The 25,223-nt window shown below is 42.3% G+C and overlaps 1 protein-coding gene across 1 annotated transcript in view; it reads left to right on the top strand.

Moving 5' to 3' along the window:
- The window catches only part of LOC138370729 (uncharacterized), an 85,437-nt gene that overhangs the window by 3,072 nt on the left and 57,142 nt on the right, over window positions 1-25,223 (top strand). The window contains exons 2-3 of the mRNA XM_069335327.1: window positions 2,638-3,345; window positions 5,660-5,848. Of these exons, the coding sequence (XP_069191428.1) occupies window positions 2,638-3,345; window positions 5,660-5,848 (897 nt within the window). The remainder of the gene's footprint in view (window positions 1-2,637; window positions 3,346-5,659; window positions 5,849-25,223) is intronic.

Here is a 25,223-nt window from a genome sequence, read left to right as displayed (position 1 = left end):
TAGTCCTGGGGACCATTCAGGCTTGTTCGCATTTGTGTTCCTCACGTGTGCCCCAAAGAATGAGGTGATTTGGTGAAATGCTATGCCCAAGATTACCATCCGAGTTGCCGTCGGGGAAGTGGCTCAAATAGCCTCGGCTATCACTTCCTTTTGACGGCCGTGATGGTCAAGCGGATTAAGGCGCCCTGTAGTTACCAGTTGCGTTGCTTCTGGGAGTATGGGTTCGAGTCACTTCTGGGGTGTGAGTTTTCATTCGCATATAGTCCTGGGGACCATTCAGGCTTGTTCGCATATATATATATATATATATATATATATATATATATATATATATATATATATATATGCGGAAAAACCACAAAGAAATGGGAAAGAGAGGTGAACATTTCGGCCTGTTAAAGCCTTTGTCAACACCAGACCGGTGTTGACAAAGGCTTTAACAGGCCGAAACATTCACCTCTCTTTCCCATTTCTTTGTGGTTTTTCCGCATATATATATTTATGTGCATATATATATATATATATATATATATATATATATATATATATATATATATATATATATATATATATATATATACATATATATATATATATATATATATATATATATATATATATATATATATATATATATATATATATATATATATATATATTGTGACGATTATCTCTTTCAAGAGAGATTGAGCCTGCTCTTCCCTACATAATTGCGTCAAAATACAAGATACGTTCACCAAGTATTGCCAAACGTTTTGCCCAGAGAGCAAATCGTACCCCAACACCTGCTACAGCCACCGTAACCAGCTAACTGCTCATCCTTTGCCTGCCTGTCGCTGATTGGCTGGTGTCTCGTCGCCCCTGCCCTCCGACACCACCACAAGTCGACGTCTGGGCTGCAGTGCGCCAGTCTCGTCAGAATATCTCAGTGCTCCATGCAGTTGACATCTCTCGCTGGTAGACTAAGCCTTGGCTTTCGTGTACTAAGGGAGGTGGCAGCTCGAAGCCAGTATTCCAGCACTTATATTTTATTTTGCTATCACTGTAACTTACTTGTCTTAGCGTAACTTTTCATTTGCCAGTGATTATTCATGTTATTTTGTTTGTTGACGTATCCTGCATATTTTATGAGATTGCCTTTATTCATGTCTTGTTTTTCTAGAGTAATTAAAATTTCATTGTTTATATACTTGTGTTTTGTGTGTCTTCCCATTACCTTACCACAGACGAAAGGACCAACTTTTCTCTTTTTTTTTATTATGTGACGAGGCCCTGCCCCTAGCTTTTGAAACAGCCGAACACCAACGCTTTACCGTCACAATATATATATATATATATATATATATATATATATATATATATATATATATATATATATATATATATATATATATATCTAACTGAAAACTCCACACCCCAGAAGGATTCGAACCCAGACAGCCAAGGGCAGTATGCACCTTGGTGTACCTAACACCTTAACCACTAGACCACACTGATCGTACGTGTACCAGGTACACGTACACGTTAAAGTACGAGGTATGCCATGGTGCATAGTGCCCCTGGTTGTCTGGGTTCGAACCCTTCTAGGGTGAGGAGTTTTCAGTTGCATATTGGCTTGGGGACCATTCATATGAATTGAGAACGAAGCCCACTGTGCTACTTGAATAGGGGGGGGGGGAGATATGAGAACTAGGCTCTGGGGACATGGAGACAGAGTGAAGGAACGATGCAAAGTCACTCGAACCATCGGGAATCGAACTCCGGCGTTGCATGGAGCGAGGCTGTCGCTGTCCCGACCACTCCTAACGATAAGGACAGACCGGAACAAGGAGAGGCACCCATTCGTCGTATGAAGAACATGTATGTCCCAGACCCAGAAGATCCCTTCGTAGCAGAAAACACCACCAGCGACTACGAGATCCACGAACCACCACACAGAACCAGAAGAATCACTCTCCAACAAAAAGTGATCAGACATATCCATGATGAGGCCTTCCCAAGCCCTCAGATACTAAGCGGTCTGCCAGACGACCCAGATGAGTGGCCCATCCCGGACCCAATCTACACCAAATGAAGAATAAAGAAAGAAAGAAAAAAAAAAGAAAAATAAATAAATAAATAAATAAAAAAAAAAAAATAATAATAAAAAAAAAAAAAAAAAATTAGAATAAATAAAACACCTACAAAAAAAAATATAAAACCAAAAAACCATTTGTCGTGGCGTCAGAAGTGTAACTACCCTGATGTTTCTAAGATTAGCCTCCTTCAGCCAACTCCATCGGCTCTAGTGCTTTAGGACACCAACAAGGTCACAAACACTAGCCCCCCCAGCCAATGTACTGACAACCCAACATAACACATACGCAAACAAACAACACATACAAAAATGTCAACCCATGGTGGACAGGCCACCGAACTTTCAAACCTCCTCTCTCTCTACACCCGCATCCTCTTCCTGAATTTCATCTCCCCATCCCTCTACCTCCCCCATCCTTTCCATTCCCTATGGACATCAAAGCAAAGCACCCATTCGTTTCCTCGTTCGTGATTGTTACTGCGGTACAGTAAAGGGCCAAACTACGGTACAGCTGGATACATTAGGAGTAGTACAATGATACACAGGTACGGTGCAACAAGGTACACAGGTACGGTACAACAAGGTACACCAAGTACGGTACAACGTACGCCAAGTACGGTACAAGGTACGCCAAGTACGGTACAAGGTACGCCAAGCACGGTACAAGGTACGCCAAGTACGGTACAAGGTACGCCAAGTACGGTATAAGGTACGCCAATTACGGTACAAGGTACGCCAAGTACGGTACAAGGTACGCCAAGTACGGTACAAGGTACGCCAAGTACGGTACAAGGTACGCCAAGTACGCTACAAGGTACGTCAAGTACGCTACAAGGTACGCCATGTACGGTACAAGGTACGCCAAGTACGGTACAAGGTACGCCAAGTACGCTACAAGGTACACCAAGTACGCTACAAGGTACACCAAGTACGGTACAAGGTACGCCAAGTACGGTACAAGGTACGCCAAGTACGGTACAAGGTACACCAAGTACGCTACAAGGTACACCAAGTACGCTACAAGGTACACCAAGTACGCTACAAGGTACACCAAGTACGCTACAAGGTACACCAAGTACGCTACAAGGTACACCAAGTACGCTACAAGGTACACCAAGTACGCTACAAGGTACACCAAGTACGGTACAACAAGGTACACCAAGTACGCTACAAGGTACACCAAGTACGGTACAACAAGGTACACCAAGTACGCTACAAGGTACACCAAGTACGGTACAACAAGGTACACCAAGTACGGTACAACGCGGGTACATGATACACCTCTTACCAATGGCCTGAAAAGCAAATATCATTAAATACATATTTTTAAACCTGGTATTTTACCAATAATTACCGACCGGACCCCACCTTGCATAGGTGATAATGAGACAATAAACGCACCTTTGCACCCGGTACCATTGCACGCACCTCAATGTTGATAGTGAATAAATAATCACAATTAACCTGTCACTGAAAATTTTTGACCAATTATGTGACGCAGTTAAATCCCCCCACTGGACGACTGTTCAATGTTCACCGAATGACTGTTCAACATGCACTGCAACAAGCGGAGCATACGCACACACAATACAGTAGGCGGAGCATACATACACACTACAGCAAGGCGGAGCATACATACACACTACAGCAAGGCGGAGCATACATACACACTACAGCAAGGCGGAGCATACATACACACTACAGCAAGGCGGAGCATACATACACACTACAGCAAGGCGGAGCATACATACACACTACAGCAAGGCGGAGCATACATGCACACTACAGCAAGGCGGAGCATACATACACACTACAGCAAGGCGGAGCATACATACACACAATACAGCAAGGCGTAGCATATATACACACTACAGCAAGGCGGAGCATACATACACACAATACAGCAAGGCGGAGCATACATACACACAACACAGCAAGGCGGAGCATACATACACACAATACAGCAAGGCGGAGCATACATACACACAATACAGCAAGGCGGAGCATAGCTTGTATTAAGACTGAAGACCAACAGGACTTGATATAAACAGACATCTCAAGTCACATATATTTAGGAAACATTCGCTTTTCCCCTTACCTCTCTTCCTCCTCCTCCTTAAGAGGAGAAGACTTCAGCTGCATGCTCCCAGACCAGCCAACGCCCTTCCCCCCACCCCACAACCCCCTCCCTTTGGCTGTAGACGCAGCTCCTTGGAGTACTTACCAAGGATATAAATTGTGCCAAAGAGTCGTGCCATCATATTGACGCCCTTGGTTCTTGGGAGCCTTGGGGATGGGAGGGGTGGAAGGGGCAAGGGAGAGGTGGAAGGGGGACAAGGGGAAAGACGAAAGCATTACGTGAAAGAGAGCGATTGAGAAAGGGAGATAGAGAGAGGAAGAGAGATGAATAGGGAGAGAGAGAGAGAGAGAGAGAGAGAGAGAGAGAGAGAGAGAGAGAGAGAGAGAGAGAGAGAGAGAGAGAGAGAGAGAGAGAGAGAGAGAGAGAGAGAGAGAGAGAGAGAGAGAGAGAGAGAGAGAGAGAGAGAGAGAGAGAGAGAGAGAGACGGGGGGGTTGATAACAGAAATGAGAAAACAGCATCGCCCGTCTCCCTCCCCCCCCCCCTAAAACCTTTCCCATCCTTCGATGAGACAAATGAGGCACAATACGACTGGTAATTAACTCCAATTCTACCTTGTATCGACCTGACGGCGTCTTCCTCTTTAATCAAGACCTTCTACTCCAGGTGGCGCACCCGTCTCTTCATCTCTCTCAACTACTCCATTATCACATCCCCCTCTCTTGCCGCCTTTATCATCATCCCCCCATAAACACCTGGTGCAGCACAGGTGGGTCTCACATACGTGAATTGCATCAACATGGCTTTATACACGGGGTTTTCCTGGATAGGGGATCTCGTTATAGCTGTTCGGATCCCGCTGGGAAATTGTCTGTCATCGTTGTGAGGTGGTCGTTAATCTTGTGTCTAAGGTAAAGGACTAGTTCACTTGGTAATTGGCTCGTTAAGGACTTCTCGGTACTTTGTATTGTTGTATGTCGTTCTTGATGCATAATTAGAGTTATTCATTATTTCTCTCTCTCTCTCTCTCTCTCTCTCTCTCTCTCTCTCTCTCTCTCTCTCTCTCTCTCTCTCTCTCTCTCTCTCTCTCTCTCTCTCTCTCTCTCTCTCTCTCTCTCTCTCCATCTGTAGCTCTTTTGCATTTCCTCTTATATTTAGACAAACTAAGGAATAGAAAGATTGCCTCAAATTGACCAAAAAACATTTTTTTTATAATTTATTCATAATATGAAAACAATTAATTTGGTAATTATACAATGATTGAATGAGCAGTTAAGCTAACCAATCACTAACATAAAATTGAAAAGCCACTGATTAGAGCACGTTAACCTTAACAATATTAATCTCGTCATTAAACAATAAATAAAACATATTCCGAACTTAATGATTAAACTAGTTACAAGAGCAGATAGAAGCTATAAACTACTAAGAATAAATAACAGCAACGAAAATATATATATCAATATATTAGCAATATATTATATAGCAATATATCATTTTTCAGCAATATCCTGCTGAAAACCTGACGAAACAGTTGCAAAAATATATTGCAAACTTGATCAACAACTTTCAATCAACCGGTGATTTCCCTTCCAAGCTGTTTGTGACTCAACAAATCACTTCAGCAATCGGAAATATAACCGAGAAGGTCATTAAGACCGGCATTAACGGCCGGATACGGGATAATATTCTCGTAAACTGGTCACTCATCCGGCCTTGTTTATGGGTCATTACCCTCTCTCCTGTGTTTAGGTCGTATTTAGAACCTTTTGGTCAACATTCCTGGAAAGAAAACGGGAGGTTGTTGCTGTTGTTGTTTAAGATTTGCTACTTGGAACAAAAAGTTCCAAGTAGCACAGCCTATGGTGAGCCCGTAGAAACGAGAGGTATGGAAGATGTTAAGGTGAGTTTACCCAAACAGGTGGGATAAGTGTCCTGAGTGTGAGATTAAAACCTTGGTTGTCCTGAGTGGCACGTGTCTGATACACTCAAGAGTGCTGCCACTCAGAGTGCTGACACGCAGAGTGCTGACAAACACAGGGTGACACAACAAAGAGAAAACTCAATAAAGATAAATCCAAAGGGTAATGGGGAAGAGGGGGGGGGGGGAAGGGGGGGAGAATATAGAGGAATGTGAACATCAAAGAGTTTGCTCTAGTTTTTCAATACCATTCTCAATCAGAGATTCATTGATAACGAGAAAAATGTATTCGGTTTCTCACATATATCTGCCGTTTTATATATATACAATACAATACAATTTTATTTAGGTAAGGTACATACATACAATAAATATTTACAAGGATTGTTTGACTTATAGGTAGAGCTAGTACATACAATGCCTAAAGCCACTATTACGCAATATAGTGGCTTTATTATATATATTATTATTATAATATTATTACTATTATATATATATATATATATATATATATATATATATATATATATATATATATATATATATATATATATATATATATATATATATATATATATATATATATATATATATATATATATATATATATATATACAACTTTAGAACACTTTCCCACCAGGAGACTCGAACCCTAGCCAGCACAGAAGCCTTCCAGCAACTGCCAGAAGCCTTCCAGCAACTGGCAGTTGCTGGAAGGCTTCTGTGCTGGCTAGGGTTCGAGTCTCCTGGTGGGAAAGTGTTCTAAAGTTGTATACTTAACTCTCGTGTTTAGGAGAGTTGTGCCTTAAGCAGAGACACTGTGTCTTCCCATATTAACAGGGACTTGATGAAATTAACGTCTAAATGACCCCTCACTTGCTCTGGTGCTCTTGGGAGGTATTGATCTTTGGGGTATTTAAATACTCCGAAATTACCATCTCTTTAAGGGTCTGAGCGGGTGGTGGAGAGGGTTAAGGCGTACCTGTTTTGCCAGTTGCTGGAAGGCTTCTGTGCTGGCTAGGGTTCGAGTCTCCTGGTGGGAAAGTGTTCTAAAGTTGTATACTTAACTCTCGTGTTTAGGAGAGTTGTGCCTTAAATATATATATATATATATATATATATATATATATATATATATATATATATATATATATATATATATATATATATATATATATATATATGTCGTACCTAGTAGCCAGAACGCACTTCTCGGCCTACTATGCAAGGCCCGATTTGCCTAATAAGCCAAGTTTTCCTTAATTAATATATTTTCTCAAATTTTTTTCTTATGAAATGATAAAGCTACCCATTTCATTATGTATGAGGTCAATTTTTTTTTAATTGGTGTTAAAATTAACGTAGATATATGACCGAATCTAACCAACCCTACCTAACCTAACCTAACCTGTCCTACCTAACCTAGGTTAGGTTAGGTAGCCGAAAAAGTTAGGTTAGGTTAGGTTAGGTTGGTTAGGTAGTCGAAAAACAATTAATTCATGAAAACGTGGCTTATTAGGCAAATCGGACCTTGCATAGTAGGCTGAGAAGTGCGTTCTGGCTACTAGGTACGACACACATATATATATATATATATATATATATATATATATATATATATATATATATATATATGTCGTACCTAGTAGCCAGAACTCACTTCTGAGCCTACTATGCAAGGCCCAATTTGCCTAATAAGCCAAGTTTTCATGAATTAATTGCTTTTCGACTACCTAACCTAACCTAACCTAACTTTTTCGGCTACCTAACCTAACCTAACCTATAAAGATAGGTTAGGTTAGGTTAGGTAGGGTTGGTTAGGTTCGGTCATATATCTACGTTAATTTTAACTCCAATAAAAAAAAAATTGACCTCCTACATAATGAAATGGGTTGCTTTATCATTTCATAAGAAAAAATTTAGAGAAAATATATTAATTCATGAAAACTTGGCTTATTAGGCAAATGGCGCCTTGCATTGTAGGCTGAAAAGTGAGTTCTGGCTACTAGGTACGGCATATATATATATATATATATATATATATATGTCGTACCTAGTAGCCAGAACTCACTTCTCAGCCTACTATGCAAGGCCCGATTTGCCTATTAAGCCAAGTTTTCATGAATTAATTGTTTTTCGACTACCTAACCTACCTAACCTAACCTAACCTAACTTTTTCGGCTACCTAACCTAACCTAACCTATAAAGATAGGTTAGGTTAGGTTAGGTAGGGTTGGTTAGGTTCGGTCATATATCTAAGTCAATTTTAACTCCAATAAAAAAAAATTGACCTCATACATAATGAAATGGGTAGCTTTATCATTTCATAAGAAAAAAATTAGAGAAAATATATTAATTCAGGAAAACTTGGCTTATTAGGCAAATCGGGCCTTGCATAGTAGGCTGAGAAGTGCGTTCTGGCTATTAGGTACGACATATATATATATATATATATATATATATATATATATATATATATATATATATATATATATATATATATATATATATATATATATATATATGTCGTACCTAGTAGCCAGAACTCACTTCTGAGCCTACTATGCAAGGCCCGATTTGCCTAATAAGCCAAGTTTTCATGAATTAATTGCTTTTCGACTACCTAACCTACCTAACCTAACCTAACCTAACTTTTTCGGCTACCTAACCTAACCTAACCTATAAAGATAGGTTAGGTTAGGTTAGGTAGGGTTGGTTAGGTTCGGTCATATATCTACGTTAATTTTAACTCCAATAAAAAAAAATTGACCTCTTACATAATTAAATAGGTTGCTTTATCATTGCATAAGAAAAAAATTAGAGAAAATATATTAATTCATGAAAACTTGGCTTATTAGGCAAATTGGGCCTTGCATTGTAGGCTGAAAAGTGAGTTCTGGCTACTAGGAACGACATATATATATATATATATATATATATATATATATATGTCGTACCTAGTAGCCAGAACTCACTTCTCAGCCTACTATTCAAGGCCCGATTTGCCTAATAAGCCAAGTTTTCCTGAATTAATATATTTACTATAATTTTTTTCTTATGAAATGATAAAGCAACCCTTTTCTCTATGTATGAGGTCAATTTTTTTTTATTGCAGTTAAAATTAACGTAGATATATGACCGAACCTAACCAACCCTACCTAACCTAACCTAACCTATATTTATAGGTAAGGTTAGGTTAGGTAGCCAAAAAAAGCTAGGTTAGGTTAGGTTAGGTAGGTTAGGTAGACGAAAAAACATTAATTCATGAAAACTTGGCTTATTAGGCAAATCGGGCCTTGAATAGTAGGCTGAGAAGTGCGTTCTGGCTATTAGGTACGACATATATATATATATATATATATATATATATATATATATATATATATATATATATATATATATATATACATATATACATATATATATATATATATATATATATATATATATATATATATATATATATATATATATATATATATATATATATATATATATATATATATATGTCGTACCTAGTAGCCAGAACGCACTTCTCAGCCTACTTTGCAAGGCCCGATTTGCCTAATAAGCCAAGTTTTCATGAATTAATGTTTTTTCGACTACCTAACCTACCTAACCTAACCTAACTTTTTCGGCTACCTAACCTAACCTAACCTATAAGGATAGGTTAGGTTAGGTTCGGTCGTATATCTACGTTAATTTTAACTCCAATAAAAAAAAATTGACCTCATACATAATGAAATGGGTAGTTTTATCATTTCATAATAAAAAAATTAGAGAAAATGTATTATTTCAGTAAAACTTGGCTTATTAGGCAAATCGGGCCATGCATAGTAGGCTGAGAAGTGCGTTCTGGCTACTAGGTACGACATATATATATATATATATATACATATATATATATATATATATATATATATATATATATATATATATATATATATATATATATATATATATATATATATATATATATATATATATATATATATATGTCGTACCTAGTAGCCAGAACTCACTTCTCAGCCTACTATTCAAGGCCCGATTTGCCTAATAAGCCAAGTTTTCCTGAATTAATATATTTACTATAATTTTTTTCTTATGAAATGATAAAGCAACCCTTTTTTCTATGTATGAGGTCAATTTTTTTTATTGGAGTTAAAATTAACGTAGATATATGACCGAACCTAACCAACCCTACCTAACCTAACCTAACCTATATTTATAGGTAAGGTTAGGTTAAGTAGCCAAAAAAGCTAGGTTAGGTTAGGTTAGGTAGGTTAGGTAGACGAAAAAACATTAATTCATGAAAACTTGGCTTATTAGGCAAATCGGGCCTTGAATAGTAGGCTGAGAAGTGCGTTCTGGCTATTAGGTACGACATATATATATATATGTCGTACCTAGTAGCCAGAACGCACTTCTCAGCCTACTATTCAAGGCCCGATTTGCCTAATAAGCCAAGTTTTCTTGAATTAATATATTTTCTCTAATTTTTTTCTTATGAAATGATAAAGCTACCCATTTCATTATGTATGAGGCCAATTTTTTTTAATGGAGTTAAAATTAACGTAGATATATGACCGAACCTAACCAACCCTACCTAACCTAACCTTACCTATCTTTATAGGTTAGGTTAGGTTAGGTAGCCGAAAAAGTTAAGTTAGGTTAGGTTAGGTAGGTTAGGTTGTCAAAAAAAAACATTAATTCATGAAAACTTGGCATATTAAGCAAATCGGGCCTTGCATAGTAGGCTGAGAAGTGCGTTCTGGCTACTAGGTACGACATATGTATATATATATATATATATATATATATATATATATATATATATATATATATATATATATATATATATATATATATATATATATATATATATATATAATATATATATATATATATATATATATATATATATATATATATATATATATATATATATATATATATCTTTCGAGGCGATTAACGATGCATAAGCAACAGGGCTCTATTAAGGAACATATAATCTCTTCCCACAACCAGACCATCACCAAAGAAGTCTTAACAAAAAAACACGGAAACCATCGATAGATACAGCGATAGCAGGCGGCTATATATCTGCGATGCACTACACATTAAGAAGTCGACACCAGCAATCAACAGCCAATTAATGCATAACTATATTCTACCCACTTCAAGACTCCACACCAATATAGAAGCATCAAGAAATATGGGCCAATAGGCCCTTTACAGTTACTTCCATTCTTCCCTTTACTTACAAAATATTATACCCATTGTTTCGTGTTCTGTCTTGTGTTGAAAGTTTGTTTTCACCTCATCCAAAACTGTTGTAACACTTAATCTCACCCAAATGCAGGTATAAAATCGAAGATGTTTAAACTCTGTTTCAGTTATAGTTGTGTGTGTGTAAACTAAAGTCTTTGAAAATGTAATAAGTTTTATGAAACGCGGTCAAGTGTCGCGTCAGACTAGAAATAAAAATGAATTTTGGAGAATTGATTTTTCAGTTACCATCAACAATGAAAAAAAAATATAAGAAACATTGAGAAAATTCGTGTTAGAATTATTAATCTTACTTTTTCTGTCATATTTAATAATATATGTCTACAGGAAGGACTGCTACCAAAATATACTAATATATATATATATATATATATATACATATATATATATATATATATATATATATATATATATATATATATATATATATATATATATATATATATATATATATATATATATATATATATAAAAATATAGGGAAGGGAGTACCACCTCTGGCTGGAAGAAGGGGGACCCATAGCCTCGGAGGAAACCACACATAACGCTTTGGAGGGAATGTAGGTCCCCTCCAATACAGTTTCTGTGTGCTTTTCTCCTACCACCCCCTTCCCTTTTTTTTTTTTCCTTTATTGTGTATTTAAAGGTTACAAAACATACAAGACAAATGCCTAAAGGTTATGGATCTCTTGAAGCTCCTCCGCTTCTGGACAGGAACCGAGGACGCAGCAAGCATTTCCCCTCTGGATCGCCACACTGAGACGCTGAAACAAAAAACTGGAAGCCCTTGGGTCTCTGGTGACGTCAGTGAGCTTGGAACCCAATTCCTTGAGAAATCCCAAGGCACTCTTGCCCCATGGGCCATGCGTCTCAGACGCAATGGGAACAAAGAGGTATTGACCTTCCAGTCGCCTGTACTTGAGTGATTTTGCTGTTTCCCTGTGGTTGGCCGCCCCACCTGCTTGATCAGCTCCGAAGTGTACATAGGTGTCAGCCAGGGTGGATACACATGTGTAGTCCCACACCAACTGTCTACCCTCCTTCCATGAGTATATGGTGATGCCATCAGGGCGAAGTGCGGGGAAATCCGGGTTTTGGACCCCTAGGATGCGAGGTTCTCTCTCCGCTGGGCACCCAGCTGAGACGAGGCTTCTCTTGATGATGTCATTGACCTCGCTGTGTCTTGCATGCCAGCCCTTTGTGCTTCCGCAATGCAACCCATGCAGTCCGTATTGGTCTGCTTCCACCCTGTTGCAAATACACTTGTATTCAGTGTGAATTGGGGCACCAAGGCGGAGGGCCACTGCTACACGAAGGGATTCTGGATCTAGGCGCGTGCCCATTGCTGACATGGGTACTGCCAGGAGGAAGTCTCCTGCATGGGGGGCACGCACTGCTCTGAGGCGGGCTTTCTCCTTGTCTGATGTTGCGGCGCTGAGCATGGCATCAGCTACTTTTTCCACTAGAGGGTGGTCCCAGCCGGACTGTTTGTGTTGTTTTGTTGGCTCTATAATGGTTGATATATATATATATACTATATATTCCACAGTATATATTCTAGCCATCCAGCCAAAGGCTGGATGGCTGGAATATATACTGTGTGTGCTTGTGTGTGTGTGTGTGTGTACTCACCTAGTACTTACCTAGTAGTGTTTGCGGGGGTTGAGCTCTGACTCTTTGGTCCCGCCTCTCAACCGTCAATCAACAGGTGTACAGATTCCTGAGCCTATCGGGCTCTATCATATCTACACTTGAAACGGTATATGGAGTCAGCCTCCACCACATCACTTCCTAATGCATTCCATTTGTCAACCACTCTGACACTAAAAAAGTTCTTTCTAATATCTCTGTGGCTCATTTGGGCACTCAGTTTTCACCTGTGTCCCCTTGTTCGTGTTCCCCTTGTGTTAAATAGACTGTCTTTATCTACCCTATCAATTCCCTTCAGAATCTTGAATGTGGTGATCATGTCCCCCCTAACTCTTCTATCTTCCAGCGAAGTGAGGTTTAATTCCCGTAGTCTCTCCTCGTAGCTCATACCTCTCTGCTTGGGTACTAGTCTGGTGGCAAACCTTTGAACCTTTTACAGTTTAGTCTTCTCCTTGACTAGATATGGACTCCATGCTGGGGCTGCATACTCCAGGATTGGCCTGGCATATGTGGTATACAAAGTTCTGAATGATTCTTTACACAAGTTTCTGAATGCCGTTCGTATGTTGGCCAGCCTGGCATATGCCGCTGATGCTATCCGCTTGATATGTGCTGCAGGAGACAGGTCTGGTGTGATATCAACCCCCAAGTCTTTTTCCTTCTCTGACTCCTGAAGAATTTCCTCTCCCAGATTATAGCCTCTTATGCGGTAACTGTAGGTAGTAACTAAGTGATTGTAACCTATCCACCGCTGCCCACTGGATGGGGGGCGGTGTGCAGGACAAACATAAATTTTTACACTAGCTCTCCACATATGTCAGTTGCTTAATTTAGAACCTGTAATTGTGATCGATCTCGAACCCATTGTTGATGTGATGGCTTATATTGAATTTTGTAAGTAGCTCATCAAGATTGTAACTTGCTTAGCTAAATGAATTGTGGGGTTCAGTCCCTGACCCCTTTATGTGCCTCTGTAACCCTTTCCACTACCGCCCACAAGATGGGTATGGGGTGCATAATAAATGAACTAAACAAAACAAAACAAACCAGATGATACCTTGTATCTGGCCTCCTGCTCCCTTCACCTATCTTCATTACATTACATTTGGTTGGGTTAAACTCTAACAACCATTTGTTCGACCATTCCTTCAGCTTGTCTAGGTCTTCTTGAAGCCTCAAACAGTCCTCTTCTGTTTTAATCCATCTCATAATTTTAGCATCGTCCGCAAACATTGAGAGAAATGAATCGATACCCTCTGGGAGATCATTTACATATATCAGAAACAAGATAGGACCGAGTACAGAGCCCTGTGGGACTCCACTGGTGACTTCACGCCAATCGGAGGTCTCACCCCTCACCGTAACTCTCTGCTTCCTATTGCTTAGATACTCCCTTATCCACTGGAGCACCTTACCAGCTACACCTGCCTGTCTCTCCAGCTTATGTACCAGCCTCCTATGCGGTACTGTGTCAAAGTCTTTCCGACAATCCAAGAAAATGCAGTCCGCCCAGCCCTCTCTTTCTTGCTTAATCTTTGTCACCTGATCGTAGAATTCTATCAAGCCTGTAAGGCAAGATTTACCCTCCCTGAACCCATGTTGGCGATTTGTCACGAAGTCCCTTCTCTCCAGATGTGTTACAGTTTTTTTCTTACGATCTTCTGTGTGTTTACTAGTTGTGTTTACTAGTTGTGTTTTTACGGGGGTTGAGCTTTGCTCTTTCGGCCCGCCTCTCAACTGTTAATCAACTGTTTTTTTACTAACTACTTTTTTTTTTTTTTTTTTTTCCACACCACACACACACACCCCAGGAAGCAGCCCGTGACAGCTGACTAACTCCCAGGTACCTATTTACTGCTAGGTAACAGGGGCACTTAGGTTGAAAGAAACTTTGCCCATTTGTTTCTGCCTCGTGCGGGAATCGAACCCGCGCCACAGAATTACGAGTCCTGCGCGCTATCCACCAGGCTACGAGGCCCCTTAGAGAGTATGTGTGTATGTGTGTGTGTGTGTGTGTGTGTGTGTGTACTCACCTAGTTGTGTTTCAGGGGGTTGAGCTCTGGCTCTTTGGTCCCGCCTCTCAACCGTCAATCAACAGGTGTACAGGTTCCTGAGCCTATCGGGCTCTATCATATCTACACTTGAAACTGTGTATGGAGTCAGCCTCCACCACATAACTTCCTAATGCATTCCATTTGTCAACCACTCTGACACTAAAAAAGTTCTTTCTTAAATCTCTGTGGCTAATTTGGGAACTCAGTTTCCACCTGTGTCCCCTAGTGCGTGTGCCCCTTGTGTTAAATAGCCTGTCTTTATCTACCCTATCAATTCCCTTCAGAATCTTGAATGTGGTGATCATGTCCCCCCTAACTCTTCTGTCTTCCAGCGAAGTGAGGTTTAATTCCCGTAGTCTCTCCTCGTAGCTCATACCTCTCTGCTCGGGTACTAGTCTGGTGGCAAACCTTTGAACCTTTTCCAGTTTAGTCTTATCCTTGACTAGATATGGACACCATGCTGGGGCTGCATACTCCAGGATTGGCCTGACATATGTGGTATACAAAGTTCTGAATGATTCTTTACACTAGTTTCTGAATGCCGTTCGTATGTTGGCCAGCCTGGCATATGCCGCTGATGTTATCCTCTTGATATGTGCTGCAGGAGACAGGTCTGGCGTGATATCAACCCCCAAGTCCTTTTCTTTCTCTGACTCCTGAAGAATTTCCTCTCCCAAATGATACCTTGTATCTGGCCTCCTGCTCCCTACACCTATCTTCATTACGTTACATTTGGTTGGGTTAAACTCTAACAACCATTTGTTTGACCATTCCATCAGCTTGTCTATGTCTTCTTGAAGCCTTAAACAGTCCTCTTCTGTTTTAATCCTTCTCATAATTTTGGCATCGTCCGCAAACATTGAGAGAAATGAATCGATACCCACGGGAGATCATTTACATATATCAGAAACAAGATAGGAACGAGTACAGAGCCCTGTGGGACTCCACTGGTGACTTCACGCCATTCGGAGGTCTCACCCCTCACCGTAACTCTCTGCTTCGTATTGCATAGGTACTCCCTTATCCACTGGAGCACCTTACCAGCTACACCTGCCTGTCTCTCCAGCTTATGTACCAGCATCTTATGCGGTACTGTGTCAAAGGCTTTCCGATAATCAAAGAAAATGCAGTCCACCCAGCCCTCTCTTTCTTGCTGACTCTACGACACCTGGTCATAGAATTCTATTAAGCCAGTCAGGCAAGATTTATCCTCCCTGTACCCATGTTGGCGATTTGTCACGAAGTCCCTTCTCTCCAGATGTGTTACCAGGTTTTTTCTCACGATCTTCTCCATCACCTTGCATGGTATACAAGTCAAGGACACTGGTCTGTAGTTCAGTGCATCTTGCCTGTCGGCCTTTTTGTATATTGGGACCACATTTGCCGTCTTCCATATTTCTGGTAGGTCTCCCGTCTCCAGTGACTTACTATACACTATAGAGAGTGGGAAGCAAAGTGCCTCTGCACACTCTTTCAGTACCCATGGTGAGATCCCGTCTGGACCAACAGCCTTTCTAACATCCAGATCCAGCAGGTGTCTTGTGACCTCCTCTCTCGTAATTTCGAACTCCTCCAAGGCCGCCTGGTTTACCTCCCTTTCTCCTAGCACAGTGACCTCACCTTGTTCTATTGTGAAGACATCCGGGAACCTCTTGTTGAGTTCTTCACACACCTCTTTGTCATTCTCTGTATACCTTTCCTCGCCTGTTCTAAGTTTCAATACTTGTTCTCTCACTGTTGTTTTCCTTCTGATGTGACTGTGGAGTAGCTTTGGTTCGGTCTTGGCTTTGTTTGCTATATCATTTTCAAAACTTTACTCTGCTTCTCTTCTCACCTTTGCGTAATCATTTCTGATTCTCTGGTATCTCTCTCAGCTTTCTGGTGTTCTGTTATTCTGGAAGTTCCTCCACGCCCTTTTGTTCAGTTTCTTGGCTTCCATACATGCCCTATTATACCATGGATTCTTCTGTTGCTTCTCGGACTTTTTCCTTTGGGCCGGGATGAACGTGTTTACTGCCTCCTGACACTTTTGGGTAACATAGTCCATCATACCCTGTACAGACTTATCTCTGAGGTCTGTGTCTCAAGGTATTTCCCTTAGGAAACTTCTCATCTGTTCATAATTCCCCTTTCAGTATGCCAGCCTTTTGATCCTTAGTTCTTTTTTGGGGGAGAAAATTCCTAGCTCTACCAGGTACTCAAAGTTCAATACACTGTGGTCACTCATTCCCAAGGGTGCTTCCATCTTAACTTCCCTTATATCCCACTCATTTAGGGTAAATATTAAATCAAGCATTGCTGGTTCATTTTCTCCTCTTATTCTCGTTGGTTCCTTGATGTGCTGGCTTAGAAAGTTTCTTGTTGCCACGTCCAGCAGCTTAGCTCTCCATGTTTCTGGTCCTCCATGCGGGTCTCTGTTTTCCCAATCTATCTTCCCATGGTTGAAGTCTCTCATAATTAGTAGTCCAGATCTGCTCTTTCTATTATGTTAATGGTGGCCATGTTGTTTCTATCATATTCCTGTCTGGGTCTTCTGTCATTTGGTGGTGGATTATATATGACTACGACTATAATTTTGTCCCCTCCATTTGCTATGGTACCTGCTATGTAGTCACTGAAACCTTCACAGCCCTGAATAACCATCTCCTCAAAATCCCAGCCTTTTCTTACCAGCAGAGCTACACCACCACCACCTCTTCCTTCCCTCTCTTTCCTCATAACATAATAGTCCTGTGGGAACACTGCGTTTGTTATCGTTTTCGTTAGCTTCGTTTTTGTGAGGGCTATTATGTCTGGGTTTTCCTCTAGTACCCGTTCTCCATGCTCATTTGCTTTATTTGTAATTCCCTCTATGTTAGTGTACATTGCTTTGAGGCTCACTTTCTTCTGTCCCTTCTCAAATCGCCTGCTTGGTGAGTGTTCTGCTGGTAGGGGAAGCTGTTCCATGGGTGTGAGGACCTGTGAGATGGATAACAGGGTCTCAGAGGATACTGGGATTAGGGGCGGGGAATCCAGTGAAGGGTGAGGGACAGGGAGGGTATGGGGTGAAAGGGGAGGGAGGAGAGAAAGGAAAGGGGGGGGGAGGGAGGACTCGGCGGGAGGAGGGGAAGGGTAGAAGGGTGGGGATTGGGTGTGGGGGGAGGGAGATTTGGCTGAACATTTGACTGGGGGCAGGGAGGGTTTGGGGTAGGGGGGTTTTCTTTGCAGAGGAGGGTGGTGGGGTTGTCCTCCCCTCTGGTGTTACTGGGTAGCTGGTTGTGGGTTTCCCCCTCGCCTCTGGGGGTGTTGTGTTGGGAGCTGTGTTTTCCTGGTTTTCCCCTCTCGCCCTGCGCCTCTTCCTTGCTTCTGCCGCCACGGCTCTCTCCTCCCTCGTCATGTCTCTCTGGAGGAATACATGTGTGTGTGTGTGTGTGTGTGTGTGTGTGTGTGTGTGTGTGTGTGTGTGTGTGTGTGTGTGTGTGTGTGTGTGTGTGTGTGTGTGTGTGTACTCACCTATATGTACTCACCTATATGTGCTTGCAGGATCGAGCATTGACTCTTGGATCCCGCCTTTCTAGCTATCGGTTGTTTACAGCAATGACTCCTGTCCCATTTCCCTATCATACCTAGTTTTAAAAGTATGAATAGTATTTGCTTCCACAACCTGTTCCCCAAGTGCATTCCATTTTTCTACTACTCTCACGCTAAAAGAAAACTTCCTAACATCTCTGTGACTCATCTGAGTTTCCAGTTTCCACCCATGTCCCCTCGTTCTGTTATTATTACGTGTGAACATTTGATCTATTTCCACTTTGTCAATTCCCCTGAGTATTTTATATGTCCCTATCATATCTCCTCTCTCCCTTCTTTTCTCTAGTGTCGTAAGGTTCAGTTCCTTCAGCCGCTCTTCATATCCCATCCCTCGTAGCTCTGGGACAAGCCTCGTCGCAAACCTCTGAACCTTCTCCAGTTTCTTTATGTGTTTCTTCAGGTGGGGGCTCCATGATGGCGCGGCATACTCTAAGACGGGTCTCACGTAGGCAGTGTAAAGCGCCCTAAAAGCTTCCTCATTTAGGTTTCTGAATGAAGTTCTAATTTTCGCCAGTGTAGAGTACGCTGCTGTCGTTATCCTATTTATATGTGCCTCAGGAGTTAGATTAGGTGTCACATCCACTCCCAGGTCTCTTTCTCGAATCGTTACAGGTAGGCTGTTCCCCTTCATTGTGTACTGTCCCTTTGGTCTCCTGTCACCTGATCCCATTTCCATAACTTTACATTTACTGGTGTTAAACTCCAGTAGCCATTTCCCTGACCATCTCTGCAGCCTGTTTAAGTCCTCTTGGAGGATCCTACAATCCTCGTCTGTCACAACTCTTCTCATTAATTTTGCGTCATCTGCAAACATTGACATGTATGATTCCACTCCTGTAAACATATCATTTACGTAAATTAGTAAGAGGATTGGTCCCAGCACCGATCCTTGAGGTACTCCACTTGTTACTGTTCGCCAGTCCGACTTTTCGCCCCTTACCATTACCCTCTGGCTCCTTCCTGTTAGGTAGTTCTTCACCCATACTAGGGCCTTTCCGCTTACTCCTGCCTGCCTCTCAAGTTTGTATAGCAGTCTCATGTGCGGTACCGTATCAAAGGCCTTTTGGCAGTCAAGAAATATGCAGTCTGCCCAGCCTTCTCTGTCCTGCCTTATCCTTGTTACTTTATCATAGAATTCTAAAAGGTTTGTTAGGCATGATTTCCCTGTCCAGAACCCATGTTGGTGCTTGTTTACAAACCCAATGCTCTCCAGGTGCTCAACAAGTCTTAGCCTAATTATTCTTTCAAGTATTTTGCAGGGGATGCTTGTCAGTGATACGGGTCTGTAGTTAAGTGCCTCCTCCCTATCACCCTTTTTGAAAATCGGTACGACATTTGCCTCCTTCCAGCAACTGGGCAATTCTCCCGACATAAGTGACTCATTAAAGATCATTGCCAGAGGCACGCTGAGAGCCTGCGCTGCCTCTTTGAGTATCCACGGTGATACTTTGTCTGGTCCAACAGCTTTATTTGCATCCAGTGTTGTCAACTGTTTCATTACATCCTCTGCTGTCACCTCTATATCCGATAGTCTTTCATCTTGGGTAATCTCTTCTAACAATGGGAGCTGCTCAGGCTCGGTTGTGAACACTCCATGGAATTTTGCATTCAGTACCTCGCAGATTTCCTTGTCGCTTTCTGTATATGCCCCTTCTGTTTTCCTCAGTCTTGTCACTTGGTCATTTACCGACATCTTCCTTCTTATATGGCTATGTAGTAATTTTGGTTGCTTTTTCGCTTTGACTGCAATATCGTTCTCATAATTTCTTTCCGACACTCGTCTTATGTTAATGTAATCATTCCTAGCTCTGTTACATCTAATCCTGTTGTCCTCTGTCCTTTGTCTTCTGTACTTCCTCCACTCCCTCCTGCTTCTCACCTTTGCTTCCTGACACTGTCTATTAAACCATGGGTTATTATATTCCCTCCTGCTTTTTTCCTTTATTGTTGGAATAAATCTATCTTCAGCCTCCTTGCATTTCAATATGACTTGGTTCATCATACCTTGCACTGTTTTTCCTCTAAGTTCTTTCTCCCACTGCACTTCTCCCAGGTAGTCCCTTATCCTTCTGTAGTCCCCTTTTCTGTAATCAAGTCTCCTTTCCCGGACCTCTTGTCCTTTGGTCACAATTTTAAGCTCCATCATGTAGTCAAAGACTAGGACACAATGGTCACTAGCTCCTAGTGGTATTTCATGTTCCAACTGCTCGATGTCTTCTACATTCTGAGTGATAATGAGATCTAATAGGCTGGGCGTATCCCCTCCTCTTTCCCTAGTATCTTCTTTCACATGCTGTGTTAGGAAATTCCTGTCAATAACGTCTACCAGCTTCGCTCCCCAGGTCTCCTCCCCGCCATGGGGATTCCTCGTTTCCCAATTTATCTCTCCGTGATTTAGGTCCCCCATGACCAGCAGCTTCGCTCTCATTCTATGCGCTAAAGTTGCTGCCCTCTGCAGTTCATCCATACATGTCTTGTTGCTGTCCTCGTACTCCTGCCTGGGCCTTCTACTGTTTGGTGGGGGATTGTAGAGTATCAAGATTACAATCTTCTTCCCATCCACTGTCAGAGTTCCATGTATGAAGCTTGTGCTTTCATTGGTACCCGGATTTTCCAGCTCATCAAACTTCCATTTCCGCTTTATTAGTAGTGCCACTCCTCCTCCCTGTCTCTGTGTCCTTTCTTTTCTTATCACCTGGTACCCCTCTGGAAAGATTGCATCCGAGATCATGCCATTTATTTTAGTTTCCACTATTGCCACTATGTCTGGGTCTGCCTCACTAACTCTTTCTTTTATCTCTTCTGCTTTATTGGCTACCCCATCAGCATTGGTGTACCAAACCTTGAGACTCTTCTTGGAAACTCGGGTGTCAGAGTTCCCCCTTTCACCAGGGGTCTGGGGGGAACTGGGGGGTGTCTGGGGGGCAAGTGGGGGCTGTGGGGGTGAGTGGGGGGGGTGCTAGGGGGGTGCCTGGTAGGCGAATGGGGTCTGGGCATCTAGGGGGGTAGGAAGGGCATAATGGGTCTGAAAGTTAGGGGTCTGAATAGCATAGGGGGGTTGAGAAATAGAGTGAGACTGAGAGTCAGATAGAGGTTGAGAGGTTGGGGGGAAGAGGGATACTGAGGGCGGAGAGCTGAGATGAGAATGGAGCATGGGTGCTGGGAGTGGAAGAGAGGGTATATTAGTTAGGGGGGAATCGGGGGTAGGTGGGGGGTTTGGGGTAGAAGAGGGGAAGAGGGAGATGGGGGAAGGTGTTAGGGGGTCACAAGGTGAGGGGGTTAAATGTGGGCTGTGTGTGTGTGTGTTTGTGTTTGTAAATAATCCAGAGTCATGTTGTGCCTGTGTTGTAGGAAACAGATATCCCATAGGCCAGATATCCTTCTGGCAGGGATGACAAGATATCCCCCCAGGCCAGATATCCCTCTGGCAATACGCCAGGAATAAACTTCTTACTGCAACAAATATCCTGAAAAGTGCAACTTTTTCTCTAATTTCCTGTCAGACCGCTAGTGGCACTTTGTCAAGGAAATGTGTCTCTTTATGTCATCCTCTTAACTCTCTTCCTGCCTCTCTGCGGACACATGTGGACACATACACACACACACACACATACGAGGCTTGGAGGGGTCCTCGCGGCTTAGTAGACAGCGCTTTGGTGGTCGTAATTCTTATGTCCTGCGTTCGATTCCCGGTGGAGGCGGTAACAAATGGGCAGAGTTTCATTCACTCTGATGCCTCTTTTCACCTAGTAGTAAATAGATACTTGGGAGTTTGAGAGCTGCTACGGGTTGCTTCCCGGGGACGTGTGTGTGTGTTAGAGGTGAATATATGTAGTAGATATAATAGAGGAAAGCATTAATTGATTAGAAAGGCGGGGACCAAGAGCTAAGAGCTCGATTCTGCAGATACAAATAGTAAATACACACTTATATGTGAGCACATATGAGCGCGGACATACTTATGTGTTTAATATTTGTGCCTGAAGGTTCGAGCTATTAGCTCTTGGGCCCCGCCTTTCTAACACTGGACACACTGTGGACACACTCGCGTGCTGACACCGTCAACCTCTTCTTCCCGATCATTTGGGCTGGACAGTTGAGCGACGGTCTCGCTTCATGCAGGTCGGCGTTCAATATCCTGACCGTCCCCAAGTGGCTTGAGTAGTCTCCCTTCCCTTCTTCTCAGTTATCAATATATCCTCCGTCCCTTCTCCTCACATAAATCATCAAATTCTCCTTAAACATTAATTTTCTCCATTTTGGAATGCCTAACTATTGTCAATTTGTAGGTAATTATTATATAAACAATTGCTTCAGAGCTCCAAGAGTTTGGTGTTGGAAGAGAATAAGAAAATTTACGAAATATTTTTGTGAATTATTTGCTTTGGAAACTCTCTACCTAATCGACACTTCAATTCCCATCCAATCGTCGCCACTACACATTTCCAATTCAATCCACCCGATAGATCCACGTCACGGAATAACTACGCACTCGCTAAACGACCGCTAATTGCTGTGATTCGACACATTACATTCCTCTGTAGCGAGTAGATTATCCCAATAATATACTCGCTCCAAATGCATTGTTAATATTCCTGTCAACCTTTGGAGATGAATGAGGTGAGGCGTTGCCTGGGCAACACGGTGAGGTGTTGCCCGAGCATATAAGCAGCGGTGTAGCGAACATTGGCTAGTCTACTTTCAAGTGTGGTCTAGAGAAGACACTTGCGAGATACTGTACCAACGCTCAGTGCGCTTAACTCACACCAAAGTATCACCTGTGTATATTTCTGGATATTCGACCAAATATATATATAGTATCTTAGTGTCTGTGTTTATTTGTCACCATACTTTATGTAATAATAGAACCGTTACATTGGTGACCCCAGAGAGTTTCGACGATACTCAGCCACGACGGACTACAACATGGACTCTCACTGGACCTCCACTGCTGCTGCTTGCTGTGGACCGCAGCCACCTGTCATGGAACGTTGCCAACACCTTTGCCACAGCTATGATTTTCATCGCGATCGTCTCTGCATTTTCATCTACTACGGCTTGCTGCTCCACGATCACTACTCACTCATCTGACAGCTTCATCAGTAACTACATAATGTGGGATCTACAGCCTGTCCTGCCGACTCTCCGTCGCTGCCAGGGCACTGCTTGTTCTACAGGGGCGCCCACGAAAGCTGCTCTTTCGTCAGATTCATCTACACGTTCACTGCATTCTGATACTCTGCCGACTCAAGCACTTTGCGCAGTACAGGACTTACAGCTTGCGTTTCCGACTCTTCGTCGCCTCCAGGACAATTCAGCTCTAGCAGTGATTCCCTCGTTGTCCTAACTACGTGCCTACATTACCTCCTAGTGTCCTGGTGCCCGAGCTAGTGCCCCGGATCTAAATGCTCCACCAACAACCCAAGACGCTACAGCTTCGACACAGAGCAGACAGCAGACTACGACCGCATCGAGCCGCCACGCTCTCGCTCCCCGAGTTCAGACACTCACAATTCTCAATCGAGCCGCCACGCTCTCCCACATAGAGCTCCACGACTCCGGCCTTACTCGGCTCTCTGCTCTGCTCCAGGCTTCGTCTCAACGTCTGCGACACTGCTAAATCCAGAAACACATCCGCCGACTACGCAGTTCACTTTTCGACCACAGTTACCAGCAGCACCGCTACCTACGACAACGGACGATCCTGTACGACCTCCCACCCTACAACCCCAGTTACCAGCCGCACCACAACCTGATACAGCGACGACGGACGATCCTGTGCGACCTCCCACCCTACGACCCCAGTTAGATGACATCAGCGAAGAGGAGGAAGTTAACTTTGATGGTTATGTAACGCGAGCAGGGCGTACAATTCGCCGACCAGCTAAGTTCCTTGATTAAGTATTTTTCCTTTCATCCCCTGGGAGGGGGAGTTCTGTAGCGAGTAGATTATCCCAATAATATACTCGCTCCAAATGCATTGTTAATATTCCTGTCAACCTTTGGAGATGAATGAGGTGAGGCGTTGCCTGGGCAACACGGTGAGGTGTTGCCCGAGCATATAAGCAGCGGTGTAGCGAACATTGGCTAGTCTACTTTCAAGTGTGGTCTAGAGCAGACACTTGCGAGATACTGTACCGACGCTCAGTGCGCTTAACTCACACCAAAGTATCACCTGTGTATACTTCTGGATATTCGACCAAATATATATATAGTATCTTAGTGTCTGTGTTTATTTGTCACCATACTTTATGTAATAATAGAACCGTTACACCTCTAATGGCTGTCTGGCTATCGGCACGCGGACATCGACTTCGGATTTACGGCCGTAAGAGCCGCTTCAGGTGATCAAATCCCACACAAAACAAAACAACAAATCTCCCTTTCTGTTTGTTAAAACCGTATATATGTACAATTAGTTTAAGTGAGGCCGTGAGAGACACGGTTAGATTAAGGTTTGGTTGGTCTCAAAATCTCAGTCAATGCGATTTCTATCCGGCCGAAAAAGGTGGTACTTCTCCAGCAGGATAGCAGGCACTGTAGACGGTACACCCGTGGCCAGAGCCGGATACAATCAACCCCTA

The sequence above is a fragment of the Procambarus clarkii genome, chromosome 33 (genome assembly GCF_040958095.1).
Source record: "Procambarus clarkii isolate CNS0578487 chromosome 33, FALCON_Pclarkii_2.0, whole genome shotgun sequence".
Lineage (NCBI taxonomy): Eukaryota > Metazoa > Arthropoda > Malacostraca > Decapoda > Cambaridae > Procambarus > Procambarus clarkii.
This window is presented reverse-complemented; position numbering and strand designations above follow the sequence as displayed.